This window comes from Pan troglodytes, chromosome 14, assembly GCF_028858775.2.
Source record: "Pan troglodytes isolate AG18354 chromosome 14, NHGRI_mPanTro3-v2.0_pri, whole genome shotgun sequence".
In the NCBI taxonomy this organism is placed as follows: domain Eukaryota; kingdom Metazoa; phylum Chordata; class Mammalia; order Primates; family Hominidae; genus Pan; species Pan troglodytes.
This window is the reverse complement of record NC_072412.2, coordinates 75362826-75390139: the sequence shown is the minus strand read 5'-3', so window position 1 is coordinate 75390139 and position 27314 is coordinate 75362826. Positions and strand designations below refer to the sequence as shown.

Here is a 27314-nt window from a genome sequence, read left to right as displayed (position 1 = left end):
ATTTTCTTATTTTTTATTCCTTGCTTCCTCCCTTCAACTAATATTTATTTAAATCCCCACAATGTTTTTTCACAAGTCCTTAAATAATCTTTAAATTTTGTCTTGATATACTTTTAAAACACACATTAAAATGAAGTTTTGAGTGATTTATGAAAGTGAATATTTGTTAACGCTTTTAAAAATATTGGATATTTTGCTTCTGTGTTCTATTCTTCTGTTCTTGTTTTACTACCCTTTCAAACTCTCAAAGGTGAACTATTAAGTTCTTATTTTATGACATACCATTTTTAACATAAGACAGACTGATTGGAGCTATATTTTTAATAATCCTGGTGTATGAAGGAAACATAGGTTCTCTTATAACTCTTTCTAAAATTGACCAGGTGCATAGAAGCTAGAGTGGGATGACACCTTGGCTTCAGGCCTAGGAATACAATGCAGAGACTTCTGGCACAAGTATCGCTGAGTTCTCTTTGGGCTGTGCGTTACTTAGAACTATTATATGGTATGCAGTAAGGACTGAAGAGTCCTTAGTAAGATCATGGTAATATTTTAATATTTCCTATTACATAGGATACATAATGATCCATGGGGAAATGAGGATAGGGAATATTTAGGTCAATTGGTTTATCAATTGGTATAAGATAAGTAACTCTACTGTAACAAATAACTTTAAAACTCTCAGTGGTTTAATACCGTGATGCTTTTTTTCCTCATTCATGCTACATATCCATGATATTACCACTCTGGTACTCAAAATGAAAAATAACCTAGAATATTGATCATTGCTGGTCTCTATGTCAAAAGGAAAAAGCCAGAGAGTAGTAAATTTTTCACTGGTCTTTAAAGATTTCAACTGCAAGTAATAGAATTCTCTTTTGTTTGTACTACAATGATAAACCAGTAACATGGCCACAGAAAGATTTTTGGGAGAGCAGTATCCCAACTTGTATCTGGGAGAAAAGCGAGATGTTTGGCTGATAGCACTGACAGCAGAAAAATTTTCCTTTTTATGTTAGGAAAACACAGTCTGTATCCTGATTGAGGCCTGTAAGTGGTATAGATGGTAGAAAAAGGATATTCTTTTCCATTTATGAAATTTTTTTCTAAGGATGAGTAATTATTTTTACTGAGGATAAGTCCCTTGGCAAGAGATGGTTTTTGGTAAGCAGGCTGTGTTCAAATTGGATAAAACACAGAAACAATGTTTACCAATATTGCTACTCTGTGAAATGGACTGTAGCTTTATGGCTGTATACACATGGAGAAAGGCATTAAGTTCGCTGCATTTTCACTTTAAGATTTTCTAGTCCACGGAAATCAGGAACTACAGGTGTCACAATGAAGACAGTGGCCAGAGTCCTAATAAATAGGTTTATACTTTTATACTCACAAATGTGCAATCATTTATTTTAAAAATGCTGCTAATAGACTGACAACTGACTCATTTACATTTTCTCTGCTAAATTCTTGAGTAAATGAAGAGAAGAGATGAATATGATGAGCCTCCTACTTTTACCTTGAATATCTTATATAAATGCTGCTAATGAAATGATATTTCATCCAAATATTCTCATCCAACTCGACTTTATAATGTATTGAAATGTTGTTTGTGAACAGAGGCATAAATAATTCAGTCTAGGAATACATTTATGTTGGAAAATTACATTTAAATAAAGCATGGCTATTTTGAGTTATAGGAGTGCAGTGGATATGAGCAGCTTAAGTAATGCAGGAGCACAGAGCATTATCATGATTCTTATCCTAGCTCATACTACCCATCAGATTAATAGTACTTTTGCACTTTTTATAACATATTTTCTATATTGATGATTTCATGTGTAACTCCTCAATAAATCAAGATATGCAACTGTGCCTCTTTGGAACCATTTTGCACATAGAATGTAAAAATGTTTTGTATATAATCATAGGCAAACATCATTAGAAATAGCAAGAATAGTGTGCAATGCTATGTTTTGTAGAGAGTTGGATAGATCACATTTTATTATATCACAATGATTTCCTATAGAAATGTAAACTATTATATAATGGTGATGTTAAGTACAGTTATATAATGTTTATCAAAAATTGTTTGCACTCTGGCTGTCTTAAGCACAAATAACAATGGCACCTCAAATCAGAGAAGGTAGAAGGCAGGGACTGAATGAGAATGAGGACTTTAGCATAGTTTATGGAACAGATGAAAACTAATTTTGTGACTGAGCCTCACCCTAGTAAGAGCATCTTGGTGGACAAAATCAGTGTCCAAAATGTGCCTTGAGTTTCAGGAGAAGTTAGGTCCAGAAGATGTCATCTATTAGGCAAAGAATATTCATTCATTTACCTATTTAGTCAGCAACTATTGTTTTTCATGTATTTGGCACTATGCTATACAGAGCTTACAGTATTAGAAGAAAGAGACAAATAAATAAGTAAATCTTTAAGATACCAAACAAAATTGGAATCTAGGCAACAGATCAGAAAATATGCTCAAAGGCATCAGTCCCACTGCTGAGTAAAAATAGATCAGAACCACCTTTACCCTCACATCTGCATCCCGGTAATGAGGGCTGGTGAAAGAAGGGTGTCAAGATAATAGGAACCTTCTATACCAGACTTTGTAATACCCACTTCTGCATCTTCTAATTCATTCTTCTTATAGTTGCCAGAGGGATCATTTCATATTGCAAATTTGACCAGAAAGAAAAATTGAGTTTTATTTCTTTGTACTGATTATTAACATTATAATTAAGATTCTTTTTACATCATTTTTTTTTTTTTTTTTACTAAACTAGGTGCCATGTGCTGATACTGCCCAAGATAGCTTTCCACCCATCTCTATATTCTTGTGCTTGGTACAATTTCTGGCACAGAATAGGCATATAACAAGAATGTATTGAATCAGTCAGACACTAAGAAAAATGAACCTCAATATTTCCACAAGGAAAACTTTCTTGAGATAAACTGTAAATAGGTTGTTATACTGACAAATGAATTGATAGAGAAATCATAGAAGATAAATGGATAGATAGATTGATAAGAGCGGAAGGATGGGTGGATGTTGAGATGGATTCGTGGAAAGGCAAATGTAATCATTTGAGGTTTACTTTATGACCCAGAATATCATAAAATTTGGTAGAAATTTGTTTGGTATTGCAAATCCAAATTTGCATTTGCCTCATCTTGGCGGAGTATTATTTCCATATACTTTAAGCAGAAAATTTTTGAGATAGATGGGGCCTCAAGAGGTAAGCAATTGTTCAAATACTAATTGAAAAGTATATCCTTATATCTTATCTAAACACTATTAACAAATGAGTATCAAAATAATTTTGATATATTATTGTGATGTGCTTCTTCTCCCTTTCCCCCTTCCCCTTCCTCCCCCAAACCTTTTCTCATTCGATATATTATTGCTGGAGTCAGCTGCATGAGTTCAGCGTGAAAGAACTAGCTAGTTTGTTGTTGTCATTGTTTTTCTGTTACTGTGCATTTATAATGTTTGCTATTGGCTAGCAATTATGCTCAAATTTTGGATAGACCATGTTAATATGAGGATTATATTAGTCCATTTTCACATTGCTATAAATAACTGCCTTAGACTGAGCCGAGATCGTGCCACTGCACTCCAGCCTGGGCGACAGAGCGAGATTCCGTCTCAAAAAAAAAATAATAATAATAAAACTGCCTTAGACTGGGTAATTTATAAAGAAAAGAGGTATAATTGACTCATAGCTCCACATGGCTGATGAGGCCTCAATCATGGGAGAAGGGGAAGCGGGCATGTCTTATATGGCAGCAGGCAAGAGAGACAGTGCACAAAGGAGGAACTTGCCAAACAGTTATAAAACCACCAGATCTCATGGAAACTCACTCACTGTCACAAGAATAGCGTGGGGAAAACCACCCCCATTATCCAATCACCCCCCACCAAGTTTCTCCCTCAGCACCTGGGGATTACGATTCAAAATGAAATTTGGGTGGGGACACAAAGCCTAACCATATCAAGGATTCTATGCTAACCTAAGTATTTAGGAGCCATGCTTTATAAGTAGATGCAGCAATTGTAGCTGATACAATAGCTATACCAATTTAGTTATGTGATTTGCTGTTTCCCTCAATGGCTTATGAGGAGCGACAGAGAAAGGAGGTGACAGAATAACCTGCTGTCCTTAGATATGCTGCCCAGAATTCTTCTGGCATCATGAAAATTTATCTGCATGTTTAGAGGAAGAAGGATTCTGTGGAAATACAAATATGCACGAATAAATGAAACAAGCATTATTCTATATAGATAGAAGGATATCGGCCGGGTGCAGTGGCTCACACCTGTAATACTGGCACCTTTGGAGGCTGAGAACAGTGGATTGCTTGAGCTCAGGGGTTTGAGACCAGCCTGGACAACAGAGCAAAATCCCATCTGTACTAGAAATACAAAAATTAGTGAGGTGTGGTGGCACATGCCTGGGGCCTCAGCTACTTGGGAGGCTGAGGTGGGAGGATCACTTGAGCCTGGGGAGGTTGAGGCTGCAGTGAGCCATCATTTGCCACTGCACTCCAGCCTGGGCAACAGAGTGAGACCCTGTCTCAAAAAATATATAAATAAATAAATTAAATAAAATAAAAATAATTTGGATTTATAGTGCTAATTATGGTTTTCTGTCATATTAGTAGAGGAAGTGATTATATAAATAATCTATTGTTCTTTAGTTTTGAACTGTTAAGCGTATCCAATTTTTAAAGTTTGTTTAAACTGGCATTCAGATTTCCTGGGTATAATCCATGTTCTGCTGACTGACAGTAGTTAAAATAATTTTTAAAGGTTTATTGTGACAACTGCATCTGAAAGGAGTCAAAGAGCTGTTCAGCTTTTTCTTGTTTTCTTTTTGTTCTGTCAACAACTCATTTCTCCTCTCCTCAACCTTGAAAAATTGATGTAATAAAATGTGACGTAAGTCAAAATAGAACTTTTCATTCATCATTATACAGAAGTTGAAATCAAATTAACTTTAAAATTTTTTTGCATTGAAAATGAACAACAGATATTGAGAAGGGAAGCAGAAATTTATTTTTTCCATCTTCCTTTCTGGATCATTCTATGCCCATTATATTTTTAAGGAGGGGATTTAAAAAGTTGGGAGAATATCAATAAGTATATCAAAAAAGACTACACATTTAAAATAGCCATTAAGCACGTCATCAGCATAAGAGCCTGAAACACCCTGAATATATTGAGGAGATTTTTTTCTAACATTGTGCTGACTGCTTTCTCCTCTGTCTTGGGGTTAAAATTAACAGTGAACTCAAAACTATTTCAAGGTTTTGTAATCATTTGAGGTTTACTCTATGACCCAGAATATCGTAAAATTTGGTAGAAATACCATGTGTACCAACAAATATTGTCTCTAACGGTAACCATTATACCACTACCATTATTTATATGTTTTTTAGAAAGTTATATGTCATAAACTAAAATATGAAAAAAAAACTATTTTCATTTCAAATTATTAGGATCTACCCTAAAACTTTAATTCTTAGAATTCTCTTAGGACAGAATCAGTTTGATAAAGCATGTATATAAATCCAATGTGAGTTTATCACATAAAGGCACATTTGGTTTAATATTGAAAAGAGTAATAAATGTAACTTAATACAATGACAATTAAATGAATATCTGAATAAGTGAAAAAATGATAAAAGTCAATATCTAGTCATTATAAAAAATGCTCACCAAACTTGAAAAATAAACTAATGTTGTTAATTCGATAATGAGAATCTACAAAATATTCATAGTCAAATATTGAAATGTTTTGTGATTTTCATTAGAATGAGAAGAAAAAAATGACGGCTAATACCATTTTTATTAGACATGTTAACAGAACAGCTAGCCAGTGTTAGGCATAAAAAGAAAGCAAATTGCCAACAATTGGAAAGGAATAAATAACAATGCCAGTATTCAAGATTATGTGATAAATATCAAATAATTTCATATGAATCAAACTAGAAACTGTTAGATTGAATTAATAAGATTGCTATATACTCAGTCAATACAAAAAAATTAATTGGGCTGGGCATGATGGGTTATGCCTTTAATTCCAGCTCTTTGGGAAGCCAAGTCATGTGGATCACTTGAGCCCAGGAATTTGTGACCAGACTGGGTGACATAGTGAGATCTCATCTCACTAAAATTTGAAAACAATAATAATAAAAATAAAAAATTAGCTAGGCATGGTGGCACGTGCCTGTAGTCCCAGCTACTCTGGAGGTTAAGGTGGAAGGTTTGCTTGAGCACCAGAGATTGTGGTGCTCAAGATCTCTTGATCTCTAGAGGTCGTGGTGAGCCGAGATTGCACCACTGTCTGGGTGACAGACTGAGGCCTTCTCTCAAAAACAAACAAGCAAACAAAACCCAAAAAACAAAAACAAAATTTATAAATTTAATGCAGTCTTTTTTAAATTAAAATTGTTTCATGTAGTTTGATTGTGGTTGTGTATATATTGGAAATATGATCCTAAAATTTAAATAAAAGTGAAAAGGGTCCTAAGTTCCAAGACAACCTTGAAAAACTATATATAAAGGCTTATTATTAAATTATTTTAACTAGACATTGTAGTACCAATACACTATAAATAAATAGACAAATGGAATAGATTTGTGTTCAGAAACAAAATCACACATATAAAGAATCTTGATTATGGCAAAGGAGAAACCAAAGAGGAGTGAGGAAAGGCCGCCAGTATGACAAATGTGGCTGGGTGATTTGGATATCTCATGTGGAAAATTGTAGTCTTACCCTCTATTGCATATCACATTAAATATCAACTCACGCTGGATTTTAGATTTAAATATTACCCATAAAACAATAAAGCTGTTAGAATACAACACAGGAGATCACCTTCAAAAAAAAAAAATGAGGTGTGAAAGACTTCTTAACCTGGACCTACATAGGATCATCTATAAAGAAAATATGACAGTAAAATGTCTTCAGAAGATAACATTTAGAGGGTAAAATTTGTTGGAGAGTGGGGAAACTATTTGCAATACATATACCAACAAAAGCATTGTTTCCAATATATAGGCAAATTCTAGATACCATTTTTAAAAGAACAGAAAAACTAGGCAGAAGATTTGAACAAGAACTCTTCAAGAGGTGATATCCAAATAGGCAATGACTACTGGGAAAAAAAAAATGATTGGATGGCATTAGTCGTCAGGGAAATGCAAATTAAAATTACAATATTATACCATCACCTACCCACCAGAAAGTCTAAAATGAAAAAGCACATAATACTGCATGTTGGAGAGAATGTAGAACAACTGACATGCTCATTACACTGATGGTAGGAGTGGAGTGTAAATTAACACAGCCTCTTTGTAATACCAATTGTCAACATTTACCACATTTCAAAGTATACACTCTCTTTGACCCAGAAATCCCATTGCTAATATCCTTCAGAAATGCATACATACAAAAACATCTGAATGAAAATGTTTATTAGGAACATTATTACCGTTATGCAGTTATAAACAAATAATTTGTATTGAAATTAATTGTTTTATATTTTCAGAATATAAATAGTTTTTAAAGTCTAGGAACATTTCTTTTGATAATGTCATGAAACCTGGTAAATGTTGGTTTTCTTTACAGGAAAAAATAAAAGTATTTATTTTTAGCCAACACTATTGTCACTCTCGATTGCTCAATTCACATCTAATTTCTTAAAATTAATTAATATATAGATTTTGTGATTAATGTACTTGAAATCTATGTGCCATTCTTTTGAAGCAGGCTATCCATTCTCACAGCATGGACCTTCATTTATTTCTTTTTTTGTTTCTTTGGTTTTAAATTTGATTTTGTTTGTTCGTTTTACAGGCAAACCTACTGGACTATAAATCACTTCTTTATTGTTTAATTGCTCTCTATCTAAATATCTCCTGTACAAACTTGGGAAAAGAAACATTCTCAATTCTATTTGTTAACAAAGTAATGATTTTATATTTAAAACAATTTTCCTCAAAAATGTTAAGGCCAATTATTATCCTTAAAGTATGAAAATGACACTAATGCTTGAAAAATTAATGGTTTCTTAAAAAATTCAATTTGGTTTTACAAAGAGAAATTAACTTTTATTCTGTGACTATCATATGCCCTTAACAAGTTTTCATTTTGTAGCTAATTTTAACCACTATATACTGGCACTTCTTTTGCCTGAGGGCTATAAACCTTAATAGAGTCTGTGATATGGAGCTCACACTCTGACCGGGAAGGCCAAGGTAAGATGCAGGAAAGGCAGACAGCCTAAATACAGTAAGACCCCACACCCATCACCTTATTAAAAAAACAAACAAACAAAACTGGCAACTAGAGGCAAAAAATGGCTGCTTAGAATTCAAGTTTTTCAGAAACATAACCTGAAAATGACAGAGTTCACTATTAGTGAATGTTTGGACAATGCTTATACATCTGTAGATTGCTTATTTCATTTTGGGGATAATAACTTTGTATGTCCCAGGCTGAGAGGTGAATCCCTGAGTTCCTGAATATAGAAAAATCAATTTAAAGTCATCATTTTGAGAACAAGAACAATGGCTACTGGGAGATTTTAAATTTGTGTGATCTCTTCTCTTCCTAAATATCTGAGTGTGTCTATGTCAGGTGACTCAGATTTTGTTTTGGTTTGGTTTTACTGGTAAAATATAAATTTAAATATTATTACCATTACCAGATATTAATTAAAAAGTAGTTATTACACATTTCAGATATGTTACCTACTACTGAAAACAGGCACATCTAATTCAAAGATTTGTATTTTCCAACAAACGCATTAAAATTGTAAAATTACTTTTTAGAAAATTTAAAATATATATGTATATATTTCTGATTGCAGGTTAGTATTTCTTAAATATGTATCAAAATGTAGGACAAATGAGTATTCTTAAAGTTTCCCCTGCAACATTTGAGTTTTACTTGAAGAACTAAACCTCTGGAAATTAGTTTATTATTGCTTAGCACACTAACGTTTGCTGTTTTCTCAGTTCCCATGACCTATTAAGTATATATACATATATATACTTATATTTGCAACATGATATAAAAAAGTATATATTTGCAACATGATAAAGTCTGCTTTGCAGACAATATTTAACATAATTCTATAAAGCTGAATAATAATTAAATGAGGATAATATGAATTCAGAAAAATTGCTTGTGTGACAGGATGGTGACAAAATCCAGACTGTATTCTATATAAATTATTCACTTTAAAGTTATTCATACTAGAAAAATTTTCTGACAAACAAAAAGCAACTGATACAATTAACTCCCCTATAATCATTACCCTGCTTCAACAACTATCACAAATTTGTTTTTATTGTTTCATCCATTTTTCTGCCCTCTGTCCTTCCTTTTTTCCCTAAAGTTTTGTAGAGAAATTTCTGAACATGTTTTCAACCCAAAACATTATTGAATTATTCCAGAAACAAACAAAAATAATAAGCACTTTATTTTTTAATGTAACTCCAGTGTTATTATTCTGCTAATAAAAACTTCAATAATTGCTTATTAAAAGGTAATGCTTGGGTTCTCACTGATATTCCAAAATGTCTCAAACATTTTTTAACAGTTGGTCTGTTTGAATTAGGATCCAAGTAAGGGCTACTCACTATATTTTGTTATATTTCTAACTCGCATTTAACTTAGTTACTTCTTCCTAATTATTTACTCTTTATCTTTTGCTATTGGTTATTAAATATTCAGTCAGTTACTTTATAAAATATTCCACATTCTGGATTGAACTATTTTCTCCCTTGTGGTATCTTTTATTTTCTGATGTTTAAAAATCTTTGCATATTTCAAAATGCTTGTGGAAAAGGTTTAAATATTTTTAAAGGAGATTTTGATGGCATAGATCGTGTACTTGTGTTGGTGTGTGTGTCTATGTATGTCTGCGTCTATCTGTGATGTTTTGTGTTTATTAACTACACAACTAAAAATTAAATTTTTATGTGCTGGGCAGCCTATGTTTCAAGGTGATCCTGGTTTTCTAGCATTCGACCAGCGCCTCATTTTACACATCATCTTGGCAATGCACAACCCCCCCAACCACAGTGTGCAAATTCACATAACATTGTGGGTAATATGAATATTCTCTGTGAAATATAAATTCCAGATCTTCTGTAACAACCTTGTTTATTTTCAGTAAAGTATAGGTATTTTTGTTTCTTCATTTGTTTTAGGAGTCTACGAGTTAAAAATTGAATGGGTGAAAAAAAGTGGAGCAGGAAAACAAACTAAGAATTTACTTGCTGTGTTTGTCAGAAAATCCTTTCTCACAGTTTTATTTTATATTCATTCTTCTGGGTTCTTACCACCCTTTTTGTTTTTGTATCTGAACCTGCAATTGTGGGCCAAAGGCAAAGGTACGGTTTCTTCATTCATTCAGAGTACATTCATTAAAGGAGTCTTCAGGGTTTGGCTACTCAAAATATAAAATATCTGTATGTAGTATATGGTTATCAAATTTTCTTGAAAATAAATTTTTTGTTTAAATTTAATAACAATAAGTTCAGTCTTCTGACTTCGATCTCTTGAATTATTAGTCTCTCCCTCACTGTGAATCCTGAGCAATGTCACTAAACCCAGTTGTGTTCATGTTATAATTATTTCCCCAAGTTTCAAAGGCTATTTTTCTATTGAATAAACTGAAAGTACCTTCTTACCCAGGGAATCAAACATCCCATAAGCTAATCAAAACTTACATCTTGAGGCACACAATTTCCTCAGTCTTTCTTGAACTTAGTCACACTACTTAACTGTTTCCTCAAAGCGGACCATGCATTAAAACAAAAAACAAAACAAAACAACAACAACAACAAAACACTACAGTTATTTTTGCACAAATCTTTCCTTTTTTTTTCTTAGCAAATTTAGGCTAGACTTTCAGAACTGGTTTGAAGGAAACTTCATCTATCGAGTATTCCACAATGCTCCCAGATTTTTAACAATTTCTTCTGCTTCATTACCATAGGAGTCTGCATATATCTGTTTTAAATACCCTAATTCTACTGTGGATAATAGTTATTTATATATCTGACACTTTTTTGTAGAAAGACATCATGACATTATTTTTGTTGAATCAATCTGCATTCATCTATGAGTCTGGATACATTTTTAAAATACCTTAAAGTTTAGAAAGCTAGACATAATGGATGTTCATTCTAGAATACCTGCTCAAATGATTGAGCCTTTAGAGAAAAAAAAAGGTAGTTTCCTTTTTCATGACAGGCTTTGTAAAAAGTAAAATTTTTATAGTAGAAGTTGAATGTGATTAGAATATGTTATGTACTATTGTCATTGAATTTTAGATATGATCCCAAAACAGACACTTGGACCATGGTGGCTCCTTTGAGTATGCCCAGAGATGCTGTTGGGGTCTGTCTCCTTGGTGACAGATTATATGCTGTTGGTGGCTATGATGGACAGACATACCTCAACACTATGGAATCCTATGACCCGCAAACTAATGAGTGGACACAGGTAAGATTGTCATCAGCATAATTCACTTCAAGGATAAGAATTTATTTCATTTACTTTCTGTGGAGGAGGGGTATACAAACAGTAATCTAGTCAAATTACCCTAAAACAAAAGTGATCGTTTTTGTCCAATATTGTGATTTGTAAAAAGTCCATTAAATTATACATTCTTTTGGACTTTTATTGCTACAATACCTATAAAATATATATTAAAAAGTAACATACATGCTTAATAAGATTTCCATTTTCCACAACAAGAAACAGAATCTGAATTTGAGTTACCTGAAGCAAAAAATAAAAGTGTAATATATTGGTTCACAAAACCCTAAGTTATAATATTTGGTTTTAGAAACAATATAAAGGCTGCAGAAATCAACCTTCCTGGCATTCATTTTTATTACTGCTTATTAGGTCCATTTTTATCTGTTGCAGAGAGAATTTTTCACCTGGTGGTGCTGCTGGAAAGTCCAAGTAGTAATCCCCACAGTCATAAACAGAAAATAACCTTTTAAAAATCCCAGTTCAATTAAAAGAATAAACAGGAAAGGGCTTTGCATAACCTGTCATGTAGTGAGTGCTCACTCCTTGTCAATCATTTTGTCCAGGAAGTTGGAGTAACATGACTGGTTTATCTTAGGTGAGGCATTATGCCTTACACACACACTGTAGTTAGAGACTCAGGATCATGCTAGAATGAAGCAGCTCCCATTGTAATCACATAACTAGAGGATGTGTGTTGGTGTGTGTGAGTGTGATGGGAAGATGAGGCCAGGGCAAACTAATTACAGTGAAAAACATCTTAGCTGCATAGCTACTGTGGCCTTGCTTATGATGGAGGGAATCCATGCATTCTGACTTGTGTCCTTACATATTAGATTTCTCTTTACTTTCATTCTTCTCCAAATCTCTCAATATTTCTATTATTTCTCGCTTTTACCAGAAATCTAAAAGTAAGATACTGTTCAAATAAATAGTTTCCATCTAGGAGTGCAGTGCAGCTCTAAAGCTTTGTTTAATTGAAGCAGAATAATAACCACATCTCCTCATATTGCCTCAGTGGGTGGAAGGATCTGATTTTGGTCAAAGAAATTGACTACAATTTATCTAAAGAACTTGAACACCTGATTAAAGTACATTTGTTTTAAATATATTTACTTTTAATGAAACATGATTTCCTTGATTTTGCAAGTTTTGATGGTATGCATTCAGCAACAATATTTTTTTAGTCAGACTAACTTCGGAGTACAAAACCAAATTCCTAATGGCTAGACTAAGGTACCTGCATTATGAATTCCTTCTCCTCTAAAGGAAAACTCTTGACTTCAACAAAAATAGGTACATTTAGCCAAGTAAGTAAAAAGAAGGAGTAGAGAAAAGAAGGGGAAATATCAAGAGATCTAAGTCTTGTTATTTTCTACATTTTAATTGCTAGAGAAGAAGCATTTCTTATTCAGAGAGCACTGTATGTAAAAAAAAAAAAAAAAGCAAGTAATGATTGCTTTTCACATTATTGCACTAAAATTTCGAAGGATATATTTTGACTGTACCTTTCTGAGTCCCTAGTGTTTCCAAAGCAAACCCTGCATGCATTAATTAATGATTGTTGACTTGCTAAGGAAATGTACTAGTTAAATGGTGTGTATTTTAAATGTTCCACTTAAAAGAACATTAAATAAAGGAAGTTTATGTTTATATAAACGATGTAATATAATATCTGAATACATATTTATAATAAAGAGACATTATGCTTATCATCCTCTAAAATTGAAATCAAAACAATATATGTAGTAGGTAGTAATAGGTAAAAGACTCCTAAAGATCATTTTCCTTCATCTGTATTTTATTATACTTTTTTGGATCATATAGTATTTTACAAACAGCAAAGTGGCATTTAAAATATTTTATAACAACTTTATTTTAATACAATAAACATTAAATTTAAAATGGTTAAGTTACTTTAAGATTTTGCTTCCGTATCTTCTCATTATTTATATTTTTAAGACTCTCAAGGGATGAGCAGCAGACCCACACAAAATCCCTTTAAAAATTTTCAGGATTCTAGCCTACTTGAAAAGTTTTCCATATTTGCTAAATTCCTGTCACTTTCACTCCATATGTCCTGTAAGTGGACTAAATTGGTTATTCCATATAATATTAGCAGCCACAAATGGCTGATTATTAAAATAAATAAGCAAACTATATTAAAATATCCAAATATGTGAATATTTGGGAAAAAACCCAGTTTAGCTTGAGTTGGAAATAGATTAGGAATCGATTAACAGTTTTGTGCCTTTGTTTTACAGAGAATGCATACACACACCATATGTATAGATACACGTGTGTATCTATGTATGTTTTAAATAAATTTGACTTTTGTGATTTAACACCGAGCTTATTTTTTGTGTTTGATTTGAAAAAAATAATGCGCGTGCTTCAAGACATAAAGAGAACTTTATTCCATTTCTCCTAGCCTAAGTAAAATTGCCCTTTAATAATGTATTATCTTGGTATACTGTCATAGTACTATCATGCTGCATTCATCTACAAGTTGTAAGGAATCAAAGACAATGTGTCATTTATTAACCTGTCTCTAAAGACTAGTATAGTTTCTGGCTGGGAGTAGGAGGTAATATGAATGTATCTCAAATAAATTGAGAACTATTGTTGCAACTAAGTGTACTTTTTGTGTATGCATTTCATTTATTTGTAGACAATAGATATATAAGATATATTGATAATGATATATTGAGAATTTTGTTACAGAGAAGCCTGGTGAAATATCTACATTCAGAGTTACTTTTATTTCATTGGTTCTGTGGCCAACCTTTTTAGGTTATCATATTACTCATGCTGAAAGGTACAACCCCTGGAGGGAGAACAAAGGCAGATTTTTAAAAATATGTATTAAATAAATCTGGACCAAGAGAAAAGAAGGAAAACTTTTCTTAAACATTTAAAATGTACTTATGTGGAAAAATACCAAATGTTTAAAATAGCATGATTAATTATTTGGTAAGAGAATAGCACTATGATAGAACTTAAGTGCACTGGGCAGAGAAATCTTCTTTCAGGAAATATGTGGAATGAGGCCTGACAAATGAGTAATAGCTAACCAGATGAAAATAGTGGAGTGCTTTGGCTTAAGGAACATCATTGGTAAGAGCCAGAGAAAGAACACGTGGTATGTCTCACTGTGCAAGAAACAGAATCGTTAAGTTTTGAGAGATAGATGTGGTTTACATTATGTAACCTGAGCTATGTGGAAGACAGAATAAATGGATAGAATTAAACTTGGAGATATATTTAGAGTGCTTGATGATTCAGATTTAGAGTTGAGTAAGGTAAAAAGAAGGGTCAAGGATTCTATCTTGAACAACTGGATGGAGAGGGGTGTCATTCACTGACATAAGAAACACAAGGGGAATATCACATTTTGTTTTTTGAAAAAACAGAAAGGATTCATTTTCACATGCACACATACACACATGCATATATAGAGATAGAGGTATAAATGTAGATGAAGATATAAAGTTAAGCTACTCACTCTATATGTAGTCTAGTACACAGTACTGAGTATTGAATGGACATCAGGGGGCCTTTGGGAAAGTTGCCAAAAATACAATTACCCAATATAATCCCATTTCCATTTAGTGATAGGGCTTGTGAACATATACAGTCATGCGTTCCTTAAAAATGAAATACAATCTGAGAAATTCATCCTTAGGCAATTTCATCATTGTGCACATATTACAAAGTATACTTAGACCAACCCAGATGGTATGGCCTACTACACACTGAGGCTGTATGATATAGCCTATTGCTCCTAGGTACAAAGCTATATAAGTATGTTACCGTAATGAGTATTCTAGGTAATTGTAACAGAATGGTGTTTGTTTGTGTATCTAACATATCTAAACATAGTAAAGGTACTGTAGAAATATGGTATAAAAGATAAAAAGTGGTACACACCTCTTTTTATTTAACCTGAATGAAGCTTGCAGGACTAGAAATTGCCCTGGGTGAGTCAGTGACGGAGTCATGAGTGAAAGTGAGGGCCTTGGACATTACTATATGCTACTGCAGACTTGAAAAACTCTCTAAACTTAGGCTACACTAAACTTATTTTAAAATATTTTTCTTTCTTTAATAATAAATTAACCTAAGCTTACTGTAATTTGGTTTTTACTTTTTAAACTCTTAAATTTTTAAAACTTTTTGACTCTTTTATAGTAATAGTTACATTAAAGCACAAACACATTGTCCAGCTGTATAATTTTTTCTTTATATCCTTATTCTATGAGCTTTTTTCCATTTTCAAAAAAGTGGTACAACAGGTTTGTTTACACCAGTTTCACCACAGACATTTGAGTAATGCGTTGTGCTATGTTAAGAGGGCTATGACATTACCAGACGATGGAATTTTTCAGCTCCATTATAATCTTATGGGACCACCATTGTATATGTGGTTCATCCATGACCTGAACCTCAAGGATGAAAATACAGCTATGCAGTGCATGACTGTATTTTGTAAATGCTTCTTAAATGACTCTGATGTGAGACAATCCATGAAAATCATTAGATAATAAAAGAAAGACCAGGGAAAGTACATGCATTTTGGAGTCAGGTGAACTTAGGTTTGCATACATTGATGCTGTGGGATTAACATATTGTCTCCTGATACTGTATTCACTCATCTCTGTCATGGAGATAACAGTACAAGATGTGATTATGAAGATAAGAGTGGTGACCTATAAAAATTATTCTTCACACAAATATGTCACGAATATATTCACATGCTCCTTCCCTACCCTCATTTTATGCAATAATTCTATGAGGAAGACAAGTGATGTTACATTAAATTAGCTTTTACAAATAATCCATTAAAAGAATAAAAAATAAATAGCATGTGGATTTTTTTAACCTACAGTGGATGATGGGTAACAATAAATACATTCAAAATAACTGGTAGAAAATGGAGGTAATTTTCATATTTAGAGCATAAGAATCTGTCCTTTTTCAATCAATAAGATAATGCATGTGATTTGAGGCTACTTTGTCTGCAGCTATTTTATTTCTTACATTTTATACACTTTCTTTTCACTCTGAAATAATATCATGTAATTTCTAGTCTACCCTGATATTCTTAGAAAACTGTAATAAAAATTATTGATATCAAAAAGCTCAAATTATCAAAATGTTGGCTTGTCTCCAAAGAATAAATTTTCATTACAAACTCTGTAAAAATTATTGTTTTTAATATATTTCTATTTCCATATTCAGCATTATTAAAAAAATACTCAGTTCTCATTTCAGTGATTGTCATAAGATGGAAAAATTTTAATAAGCATATAGCAATTATAATTATGGCCTATTTATGACAAAATATTGAATTTATTTCATTGTATGTCTCTGTCTAGAGTGAATGAATAACACATTAAATTCAATACAATATCTGGGGAAATAACTTCAAAATCATTGCAGTAAGTGTAATAGCTATTTCACCTAAAATATACTCCAAGCTATCACTATGAAATATTATCACAAATGTGTCCATGCAAACTCCAGAATAGAGCTTTGATGGAAACTTTTCTATAGCAGGTTAATTTCAATAAAAAATCATTAAATGTTTTATTACTGTTTTTAAAACTCCATAAAAATTGTAGGCTTAAAAATTTTTCAATATACAAATCATGGCTTTTTTAAAATTCCATTTTCAGTGTTTTCATTTTTATTGTACTACTTCTGGCTAAAATGGGAAAACAAGCACATTTATTTATGATTTTCATGTAGATAATCTTTTAAAATATAAATTTTATATTTTTCTATGAAAACTTGTCTTAAGTTGTGTTTCATCTTTTTTAACAGATGGCTTCCTTGAATATTGGGAGAGCAGGTGCCTGTGTGGTAGTCATCAAGCAACCTTGACTTATTGATATTTTACTTGGAAAGATTTTACTTGCTGGAGTGGTTATTTTTATATTGAATGGCAAGAATGAGAACTTCCAGAGATGAAAACTCTTCAAGAACAAGGATCTCTGTAGTGTTACCTACTGATGTCGAAAGAGTTAGTAGATCAAACAGAATAGTAGGAAACAAGAAAACATTAAACTTATACAGGAAAAATGTCTGGCCATATGTTAGTTAGTTCGGGAATGGTTATTGGTAATTTGTTTTGTATTATAGCATACAATAACTAGAGTTACCAAAGGCTTGTTTTTTCTTGAGCAGTTGAAAGGAGAGACCAATATTTGTGACATGGATAGTTTCATGACCACAACTCATTGGATCATTTTATAGTCTATGGCAATATCCAAGAGTAGAAAACAGAATATTTCATCTGACAGTATCTGATTGGTTTACTGTTTTTCTAATCATATGTGGTCATAACGGGAAGCAGAATTATGCTTTATTAAAACAAACCTGCTTCTGCCTCATTTTCCTAAGCTATGAGAACAATTAGAGAAACAGATTCATGCTTGTATCTTGCATTCAGAAAACAAACTGTCCTACTAATCAAAGCTGCATATCTCATCAGAGATAATGGTTGAATTTTATTGCAACCATATTGGCAATCTGAAACTGGCAAACACAAAGGATTGTTTTCACTAGGCTTTGCTTTTTTAACACACTGAGCCAAAGATTTAGTATAATTATTGGGCTTTTGCCTTATGTTGAGTTCAGTGTAAGCATGGAAGCTAGTGATTCTGAATGATATATATAACCATTGCATGTTGAACTCCTTTAGAATTTTGTTCTTAAACAAACTTAGAATTTCAAAAGAAAAATATATGATCCATTAAGTTGGAATGTTTATGATTATTGCTAGAAAGAAGGCAGACTTCATATTCTCATCGCCCATTTTTCAAACTTGTTACATTGATCTGTACATTATTTTAAGCCACATGTTTGTAATTGTTTAAAACAAAGTGGAAACATTACACAATGTCCTTAATAAATAGGCCCATGTAAATTTTAATTACAATTAATAAATGATCAAAAAATTTGCATTTATCAGTGTATTTTTAATAAATTTTAAATCAAATGTAAGGATAAAGTCAACAAGGTATATACTTGCAGAGACAGGCAATTATATTGTCTGATTTTCAAATTTAAAGAAGTATGTATCTCCATAAAAACGTAATACTATGCTGACACCAAATGTAATTTTAATTATTGTTTCTTCTGTATTCACCCACTTGAGACAGTTATCATTGGTGCCCAGAAAACACACATTGCTTAATAAGAGTGCTGAGACTAGTGTAGGAGCTAGAAGAGGCAAGAAAACCTTATTTTATAAAAAAAACAATGAAAACTATGGAATTGACTTTTATTGTTAGGTAGCCAAAAATATTTGAAATCTAACAACCAAGGAAAATATTAAGAAAGAGTTTGTCTCAAGGAAACATTAGGAAATTTGAATTTTCTCAAAATGAACACATGGTCAAATGTATTAGACACAGTTTATTTCAGAAAATGATGCCATTATAGCTAAAAGATAATAGGGTAATATCAATGATTATTTTTACATTCTGGTGAAAAACGTGCAACATCAACTTTACAATCTTCAGCATTTCCAAGTGTCCATTCAGTAGTGTTAAGCATATTCACACTGTTGGGCAGCCAACTGATTTGCAAAACTGAACCTCTATACTCATTCAACCAGTCCCTTTCTTCCTCTCCCTCCAGCCCCTGGCAACCACATTCTACTTTTTGTTTCTATGAACTTGATTACTGTAGAGGCTACATGTAACCGGAATTATACAGTAATTTTTGTAACTACTATATTTTACTTCACATAATGCCCCCAAGTTAATCTATGTTGTAGTATATGACAGAATGTCCTGTTTTAAGGCTGAGCAAAATTGTATTGGATGTGTATGCAATATTTTTTAATCCATTCATCTACGCATGGACACTGGTTGTTTTCACTTCTTTTGTGAATAATGCTGCTACAAATATTGATGTGCAAATATCTCTTCAAGATGCTGCTTTTAATCCTTTTAACCATATATAACAAAAGTGGAATTGCTGGGTCATGTGGTAATTGAAATTGCTTTTGGTTTTTTTCTTAGGAAGCACCATACTGTTTTCCATAGGGGCCACACAATTTAGCCTGCCCACCAACTGTGTGCAGAATATCCTTGTCAACATATTTTTTTCTTTTCTGGAAGTAGTCTTCATAATGGGCATAAGGTGATAGCTATTGCCTTGTGATTTTAATTTGCATGTCCCCAATCATTGCTTGCTGGCTATTTTTATATAATCTTTGGAGAAATATCTATTCAAGTCCTTTGCCCATTTTTTATTTTTTAATTTATTTTTTTCTTTGTATTCTTCTATTTTATTTTCCTAGGCTTAAGGGGAACAGGTGGTGTTTGGTTAATGAGTAAGCTCTTTAGTGGTGATTTGTTAGATTTTGGTGCACCCGTCACTGGAGTGGTATACACTGTACCCTATTTGTAGTCTTTTACTCCTCACCCACCTCTGATCCTTTTTCCAAAGTCCCCAAAGTCCATTGTATTATTCTTATGCCTTTGTATCCTCATAGCTTAACTCCCACTTATGAGTGAGAACATACAATATTTGGTTTCCCATTAACAAATTACTTCACTTAGAATAATCGTCTCCAATTTCATCCAGATTGCTGCAAATGATGTTATTTCATTCCTTTTTATGGCTGAATAGTATTCCATTGTGTGTGTGTGTGTGTGTGTGTATCATATATAGTATTCCATTGTGTGTGTGTATATATATATACACATATTCCATTATATATATATACACACACACACAATGGAATACTATATATGATATATGTATATCACAATTTTTTATCCACTAATTGATCGATGAGCATTTGGGCTGGTTTCATATTTTTGCAATTGCTAATTGTGCTGCTATAAACATGTGTGCAAGTATCTTTTTTGTATAATGACTTCTTTTCCTCTGAGTAAATACCCAGTACTGAGATTGCTGGATCAAATAGTAGTTCTACTTTTAGTTCTTTAAGAAATATCCACACTGTTCTCCATAGTAGTTGTACTAGTTGAAATTCCCACCAGCGTGTAAAAGTGTTCCCTTTTCACAGTATCCCTGCCAACATCTATTATTTTTTAATTTTTTTATTATGCCATTCTTGCAGGAGTAAGGTGGTATCAGAATGTAGTTTTGATTTGCATCTGCCTGATCATTAGTGATGTTGAGCATTTTTTCATGTTTCTTGGCCATTTGTATATGTCCTTTAGAGACTGTCTATTCATGTCCTTTACCCATTTTTTGATGGGATCATTCATTTTTTTCTTGCTAATTTGTTTGAGTTCCTTGTAGATTCTGGATATTAGTCCATTGTCAGATGTATAGATTGTGAAGATTTTCTCCCCCTCTGTGAGTTGTCTGTTTACTCCGCTCCTTGTTTCTTTAGCTGTGCAGAAACTTTTTAGTTTAAGTCCCACCTATTTATCATAGTTTTTGTTGTATTTGCCAGTCAATAAATATGATACACCACATAAACAGAATTAAAAACAAAAAATCACATAATCATCTCAACAGATGCAGAAAAAGCTTTTGAAACAATTCAGCATCCCTTTATGATTAAAACCCTCAGCAAAATCAGCATAGAAGGGACATACATTCTCGTGTGTTAGTATTACTTGGTGCATCCTAAATGAAGATTGTACTCATGTGTTCTTAATTTAAATATAGTATATGATTTGTGTATTTTAAGACCTATATTTATGACATAATATTTTTCCTAAGCTCAATGTAATTGTGAAAAAGCTAATTTTACCTTACTTATTTCCCATCTTTATTTTGTAAATTTTTCTCCCTATACTCAGATATAGTTTTAGAGATGGCTAATATAATGATATGATTTAATGAATAGTGTAAACTATTAACAATTATCCATCAAAAACAAACAAAAAACTAAACTATCAAAAACTTTTCAAAATGAAATTAAAACATTTCTTTTAATTTAAAAATTAGATAGAAGGTGAAAACTTAGTTTTCACTTGAAAATATGGAAACATTATAAATGAAATAAAAATTTTATAACATTTTATAAGATGAACAAAGCAACTGAATAAATTTATTCATTCCATTGATACTCTACAATAACATGTGTTCAGAATAGTACTGATGTCATTTAACTATTACAGGCATTAAAAATCATTATTTAAAAACAAAATATTTTTTAAATAAAGAAATTTAAAAGATAACATTTTCTAGAATAAACAATCAACTAAGTAAATTTATGTATATCATTATATTCTACAAACTGTCATGTGATCAAAACAGTACTGATAACGTTTTACTACTGTAGACATTTAAAAAATTTAAATCTTAAAATTCTTATTTATTTTAGAGTCTACTTTTCCCATCTATTCAACTTGTAATTAAAACATCTAGTTAACAGTGATAAAAAATAGTAAATTTATATCAATTAAAATATGTTGCATTTTTTAATGATTACAGATATGCAGTACACCGAGTGGTATCACGTAGCCATAATTAAGTGCACCTTTGTTTTAGTACATTATATTTTATAGGATCTTGGCCTCTTCTGGTTGGTTCTGACAGCATCGGCTTGCATCCCTTTGCACTCTCCTCCCAGTGTACACTATCTATTCTACTCACATATTTTCTCCAACAGACAGAGCATATAGATAATATTAGCACTCTGAAATGGATAAATTAATTTTCAAATTTTAAAGAATAGAGGAAAAGATAAGTTGATCTATGTCTGTTTAAAAAAAACAGTAAAATTTTGTAGTGGTCATATTCAAAAAGTTAACATTAACATTTTTATAAATGGTTTTATTTTCCTGAGAATTTCTCCAAACTAATTTGCTATATTCAATCATTTTTTGTATACAGATTATATTAGCCAAATTCTGCTTATATTGCTTGCAGTAATTGTGTATATCAAATTTATCATATGGAGATTATGAGGAGTAGTTTGAATAATGAATTCAGAGTCATTATGAAGTGTTTTTCTAGGACAAAATAAACTAAACTAAAATTTAACAACATTTTAAATACATTAATTGTAAATGTTTTAAAACCAATGTGATGTATCAGTGTGGAATTCACTATTTTACTTCCTGATAAATTTAAAGGAATTTCATCAAAATTGACATAATATAATTAATAATGACATTTATCATATTCCTTTCTCTGTCTCTCATGTATTGTTTAACTTACATTGTTAGTGAGGAATGTGAATTATATGTAATCAAATACTTTAGTTAACTAAGAGTTAGTGGATGTGCCAATACTGAAATTTCAGTACCACAAGATGTTAATTTAATTAATCTGCCAGTAATTAAATTAACATTTTATAAAGAACTATAAATGTAGAATGTGAAAGCTATTGTCTTTTAATAGCTTATATAAAGTAAAGTTATATGTGTGAACATGATTTCCCACCTTAGTAAATCTCTGATCCCAGTGTGTGTGCCTGTGTTTTTCATGAATACATGTAAAGAAAAAAAAAATCTAGTTTTAACTATTCTGATAGTATTCTAAATAAAAAGGTATTTTATTTATAAATACATTAAAGATAGTTTCAAAAGAAAACTATATATGTAAATAATTTTAAGTCACACTTCTTCCTCTCTTCATTTACCCAGAGTTCAAAAATTAAGAATTGTGTTTGATATAAAAAATACAGTTTAATTTTGAAATGCTCATTAATGGATAATAGATAATAAGTCCTATCATCTACAAAAATCAACTGACAATTTTTTAAAGGCAATCCATGGTAGACTTTATTATACTTTGAACACAAACATTTAATTAATTCAGGCACTATGCATATACTTTTTTTTTTTTTTTTTTTTTGAGACAGAGTCTGACTCTGTCACCCAGGCTGGAGTGCAGTGGTGAGATCTCAGCTTACTGCAAGCTCCTCCTCCCAGGTTCACGCCATTCTCCTGCCTCAGCCTCCCTAGTAGCTGGGATTACAGGCGCCTGCCACCACGCCCAGCTGATTTTGTTTTTGTATTTTTAGTAGAGACGGGGTTTCACCATGTTAGCCAGGATGGTCTCTATCTCCTGACCTCATGATCTGCCCGCCTCGGCCTCCTAAAGTGCTGAGATTACAGGCGTGAGCCACCGTGCCCGGCCTATGCATATACTTTTAATGAGATTACTCTGGAAAACAAATTGAGAATTTGAAATGTGTATTCTAAAAGCATTTCTGGCTAATTCTGATTTCAGCATTACTTCATTGTATCAAATGCTGTGGTCTTAAATGACAGTTCAATGGCTACAGTATATGGAATAGTTTTAGTTTGACTAAGTCACTTATATTTTTAGGATTATTGTGAATTATGCAAATAACAGTATTTTATTTTTGCCTTAATCATTAGAAAAGTTCTCCCCAAATTTAGGTCCTATACCACTGTTATGAATTGAATATTCATGTCTTTCCAAATTCATATGTTGAAGCCTTAAATGTCACCGTGGCTGCATTTGGAGCTGGGCACTATAAGGACATAATTTTTATTAAAAGAGATCATAACTAAAGGCCCTAACCTAATGGAATTAGAGTCATTTTTAGAAGAGACACCAGAGGGCTTGTTTCCTTTCTCTCTGCTGGCATGCACTAAGAAGAAAGGCCATGTGAAGACAAAGTGGACATCTACGAGGCAGGAAGAGAACCCTCACCAGAAATTCAACCCTGCGGGACCTTGATCTTGGATATCCAGCCTCCAGAACTGTGGGAAATAAATTTCTGTTGTTTAAGCCGCCCAGCCTGTGATATGTTGTTACAGCAGGCCCAGCAGACTGATACATCCACAAAATGTTCAGAACCTTTATAATACTTTTCGAACATGCTAATGAAAATTTCATTGCTTCATTCTCACTACCCTGGTTTTTCCTCTGCACTTATTCTCTGAAGTCTAAAGAGAATAATGCATAATTAGTATTTAAACTCAATTGAATACATTACTAATGAAAACAATTCTTAAATTGTATCGTAAGCCATAGAGAAATATACATAGTTTCCAAGAACAACCCCAGAAGTAAAACAAAACAATAAATAAAAATCTGGGCTATCAAGTGAAATTATCTCATAAACAAATGTAATTATAATATTAATATAAGAACATTTAAACATTACAAAACAGAAAAAACAACTCAACTACCTTGTAATGATTATTACAAATCTTTTGTTTTGTTTATCTTCTCATTGTGCCCAGGAGAATATAAAACTTTTGACAGGCAGCCTATCTGCCTTCCTAGTAGTTGTGTTTCCATTCCACAAAATAGTATCCTGAGAAAGTTGTGCAGACTAAATGGCTGAGTGAATATGTCTTTGACAAATTAACTAGATTTAAAAATACATATGAGATTTCAAATGACAAATAAATAGCTTCAATTTTAAGAGTACACCATCCTTGTAGCTTAAAAAATATATTTTTTATCCTGAGCTTTTATGGCACATTTAAGCAATCAAATAAAAAATAAAATTTTAATAAAGGATACAAAAAAGTATAAGTGGTCTATGCAAATTAATCAGCAATTACTGCGTAAAAATTACATGCAAAGGATCAATGAAAACAGGATGCATATATTTAGTATACTGTCAATGTGATATCACAAATATGGAGAGAAAAGTAAGTTTTGTTGGAATAAACTCTTAAATCTTCCAAAGGAATTAAAATGTGAATATAAGAACATAACTTCTACTAATAAGAAAAGGAAAAGTGTATTTTAGAAATCACAAAGGAAAACTCAACAAACTGTACTGCACAAAAATATAAATTTCCAAAAATAGGCAAGTAAGAAACTGACAAAAAGACATTTATTAAAAAAAGAGTTGTGATTCTTTATATATAATGAGGCTAGATGACAATAGAACATATTACTTGGGTTTGAATTTATTATCATATTAATCTCATTATTCAGACTTAGTTTAAATACAAGCTTAGTGCCTAACTGCAAAATGTATAAGAACCTACAAGCCTTGATTTCCTTATCTGTTAAATTTAGGAGTTTTTATTTAAGAAAGGCGATGCCCCCTTAAAATTTAACTCAGTAGTAGATAACATTTGCCCTGAAATTTGAAAAGGAAACAAAACTAAAATCTATTTATAAGTAGGCAAATTTTGTAAACAGACTTTTTAAAATAATAGTGTCCAAAATATAAAACATTTAATCTCACTAACTGTAAAAATATAAAGTGTACTAACAAAAATAATAAAAAGATAAAGCTTTACTCAATTACAAGACAGGTAACCTGTGATGGCAATTGTACATTGAGAAAGTTACACTTATTGTTTATTAATTGTGGCATAAATTATAAAACTTTCCCAGTAAGAAATTAATCCCTAAGTGTTAAATACCTTTAAAAAGACCATTCCATCTTTATTAACAAATTAATTTCATATGCCTATGTTTTATCTCAGGAGACTGCTTTGGATATTATCCTACAGATAATGAGAGCAACATTTCTTAGATCTCTGAACTTCCTTAATCCCTTTTCTCCACCTTAGTTTCTACGACCTTACCCCTACTGCATTATAGGTAGATTCTGTCACTGCCATTTCAGTGGAGACTCCCTGCATCATTGTCTCTTTGATGCTATTTACTCATTCCCTCTTTAATATATGCCAATATGTGGCCTCTTTAATATATGCTAAGTTTCTACTTGACCTCAAAGTTCTATCAATTTATATGGAATAAGCTGAGTTTATCTGTCTACCTACCTATCATCTATCTATCTATTGAAAAATATTGTTTTGCAAGACCCAGATCACACCAACCCAGCCCAATCTAGATGTTACCATATCTTCCTTGAAATTTTTGTGAATTTTCAGAGGATTTATGCCTTTAAGGACATTTTGGATTTAAGTTTCTCCTTTCATTGAATTAGTCCTAAGGGTGCAGAAGTCAATAAGCCAAAGAAGTCTCTGACAATAACTTTTTGATTTTACTATCATTTAGAGGGATAATAAATGAATTTCAGAAGAGTATTTTCCCAGACCAGGAGTGTCTAGGGAAAAATCTCTCTTCACATTACTAGGAACACACAAAAGATGTATTCTATTAACATCATTTTTAAGGATTCAGACATAACATCCACAAAATTAAGCCAGATGCCCCTGACATGTGTTTCCATAGTATCCTGGAAATGATTTTTCCAACATCATTGATGTGTGATGTAATCATGCATGTATTAGCTTGTCTTCTCTTACATCTGTGAGCCTCTTGGGTATAGGCAATGTGTGCTGTGCTCAGTGCCTGGTACGTATAGGACTCAATATCCGTTCTGAATAAATAAAATAAATGGTTACATTTTCACAATTTATTTTTATATATTCTGAATATATAGATAGATATTTTATATTTTTCCAAGTATGATAATATGGAATTGTCAATAATTTTTTCAATTACCAAAAGCCATGTTAATATAAAATGATAAATTTAAAATGCTCCAACTATATCCATGTACATGATCTGTGAATGTAGTTTGAATTAATATCTGTGTATATGTGAAGTATCTAATTATCGTGCCTATCAAATTCTAGAAACATACAGCAAAATATACATACAAAATTTGGCTAATCTCAAGATATTAGTTTTACAAATGAGGCAGCTGTACTTCATAAGATGGCACAATTTTAGGCCTTTTGAAATTATCTCATAGCCTTTTGAAATTATCTCAAAGAGTAATAGTGGAATATTTATAAGGGAAAGTTACATCTTTGTAGGAGACAAATTAATAAAGTTCATAGACTATTATTTTAATTCTCAAAGTCATCTCCCAAC

At 31.9% G+C, this 27314-nt stretch overlaps 1 protein-coding gene across 1 annotated transcript in view; it reads left to right on the top strand.

Annotated features, from left to right (window-relative positions):
• KLHL1 (kelch like family member 1) overlaps positions 1–18546 on the top strand; it is a 426381-nt gene extending 407835 nt beyond the window's left edge. The window contains exons 10-11 of the mRNA XM_016925362.4: positions 11369–11540; positions 17403–18546. Of these exons, the coding sequence (XP_016780851.2) occupies positions 11369–11540; positions 17403–17462 (232 nt within the window). The 3' untranslated portion in view covers positions 17463–18546. The remainder of the gene's footprint in view (positions 1–11368; positions 11541–17402) is intronic.
• Positions 18547–27314: the final 8768 nt, after the last annotated feature.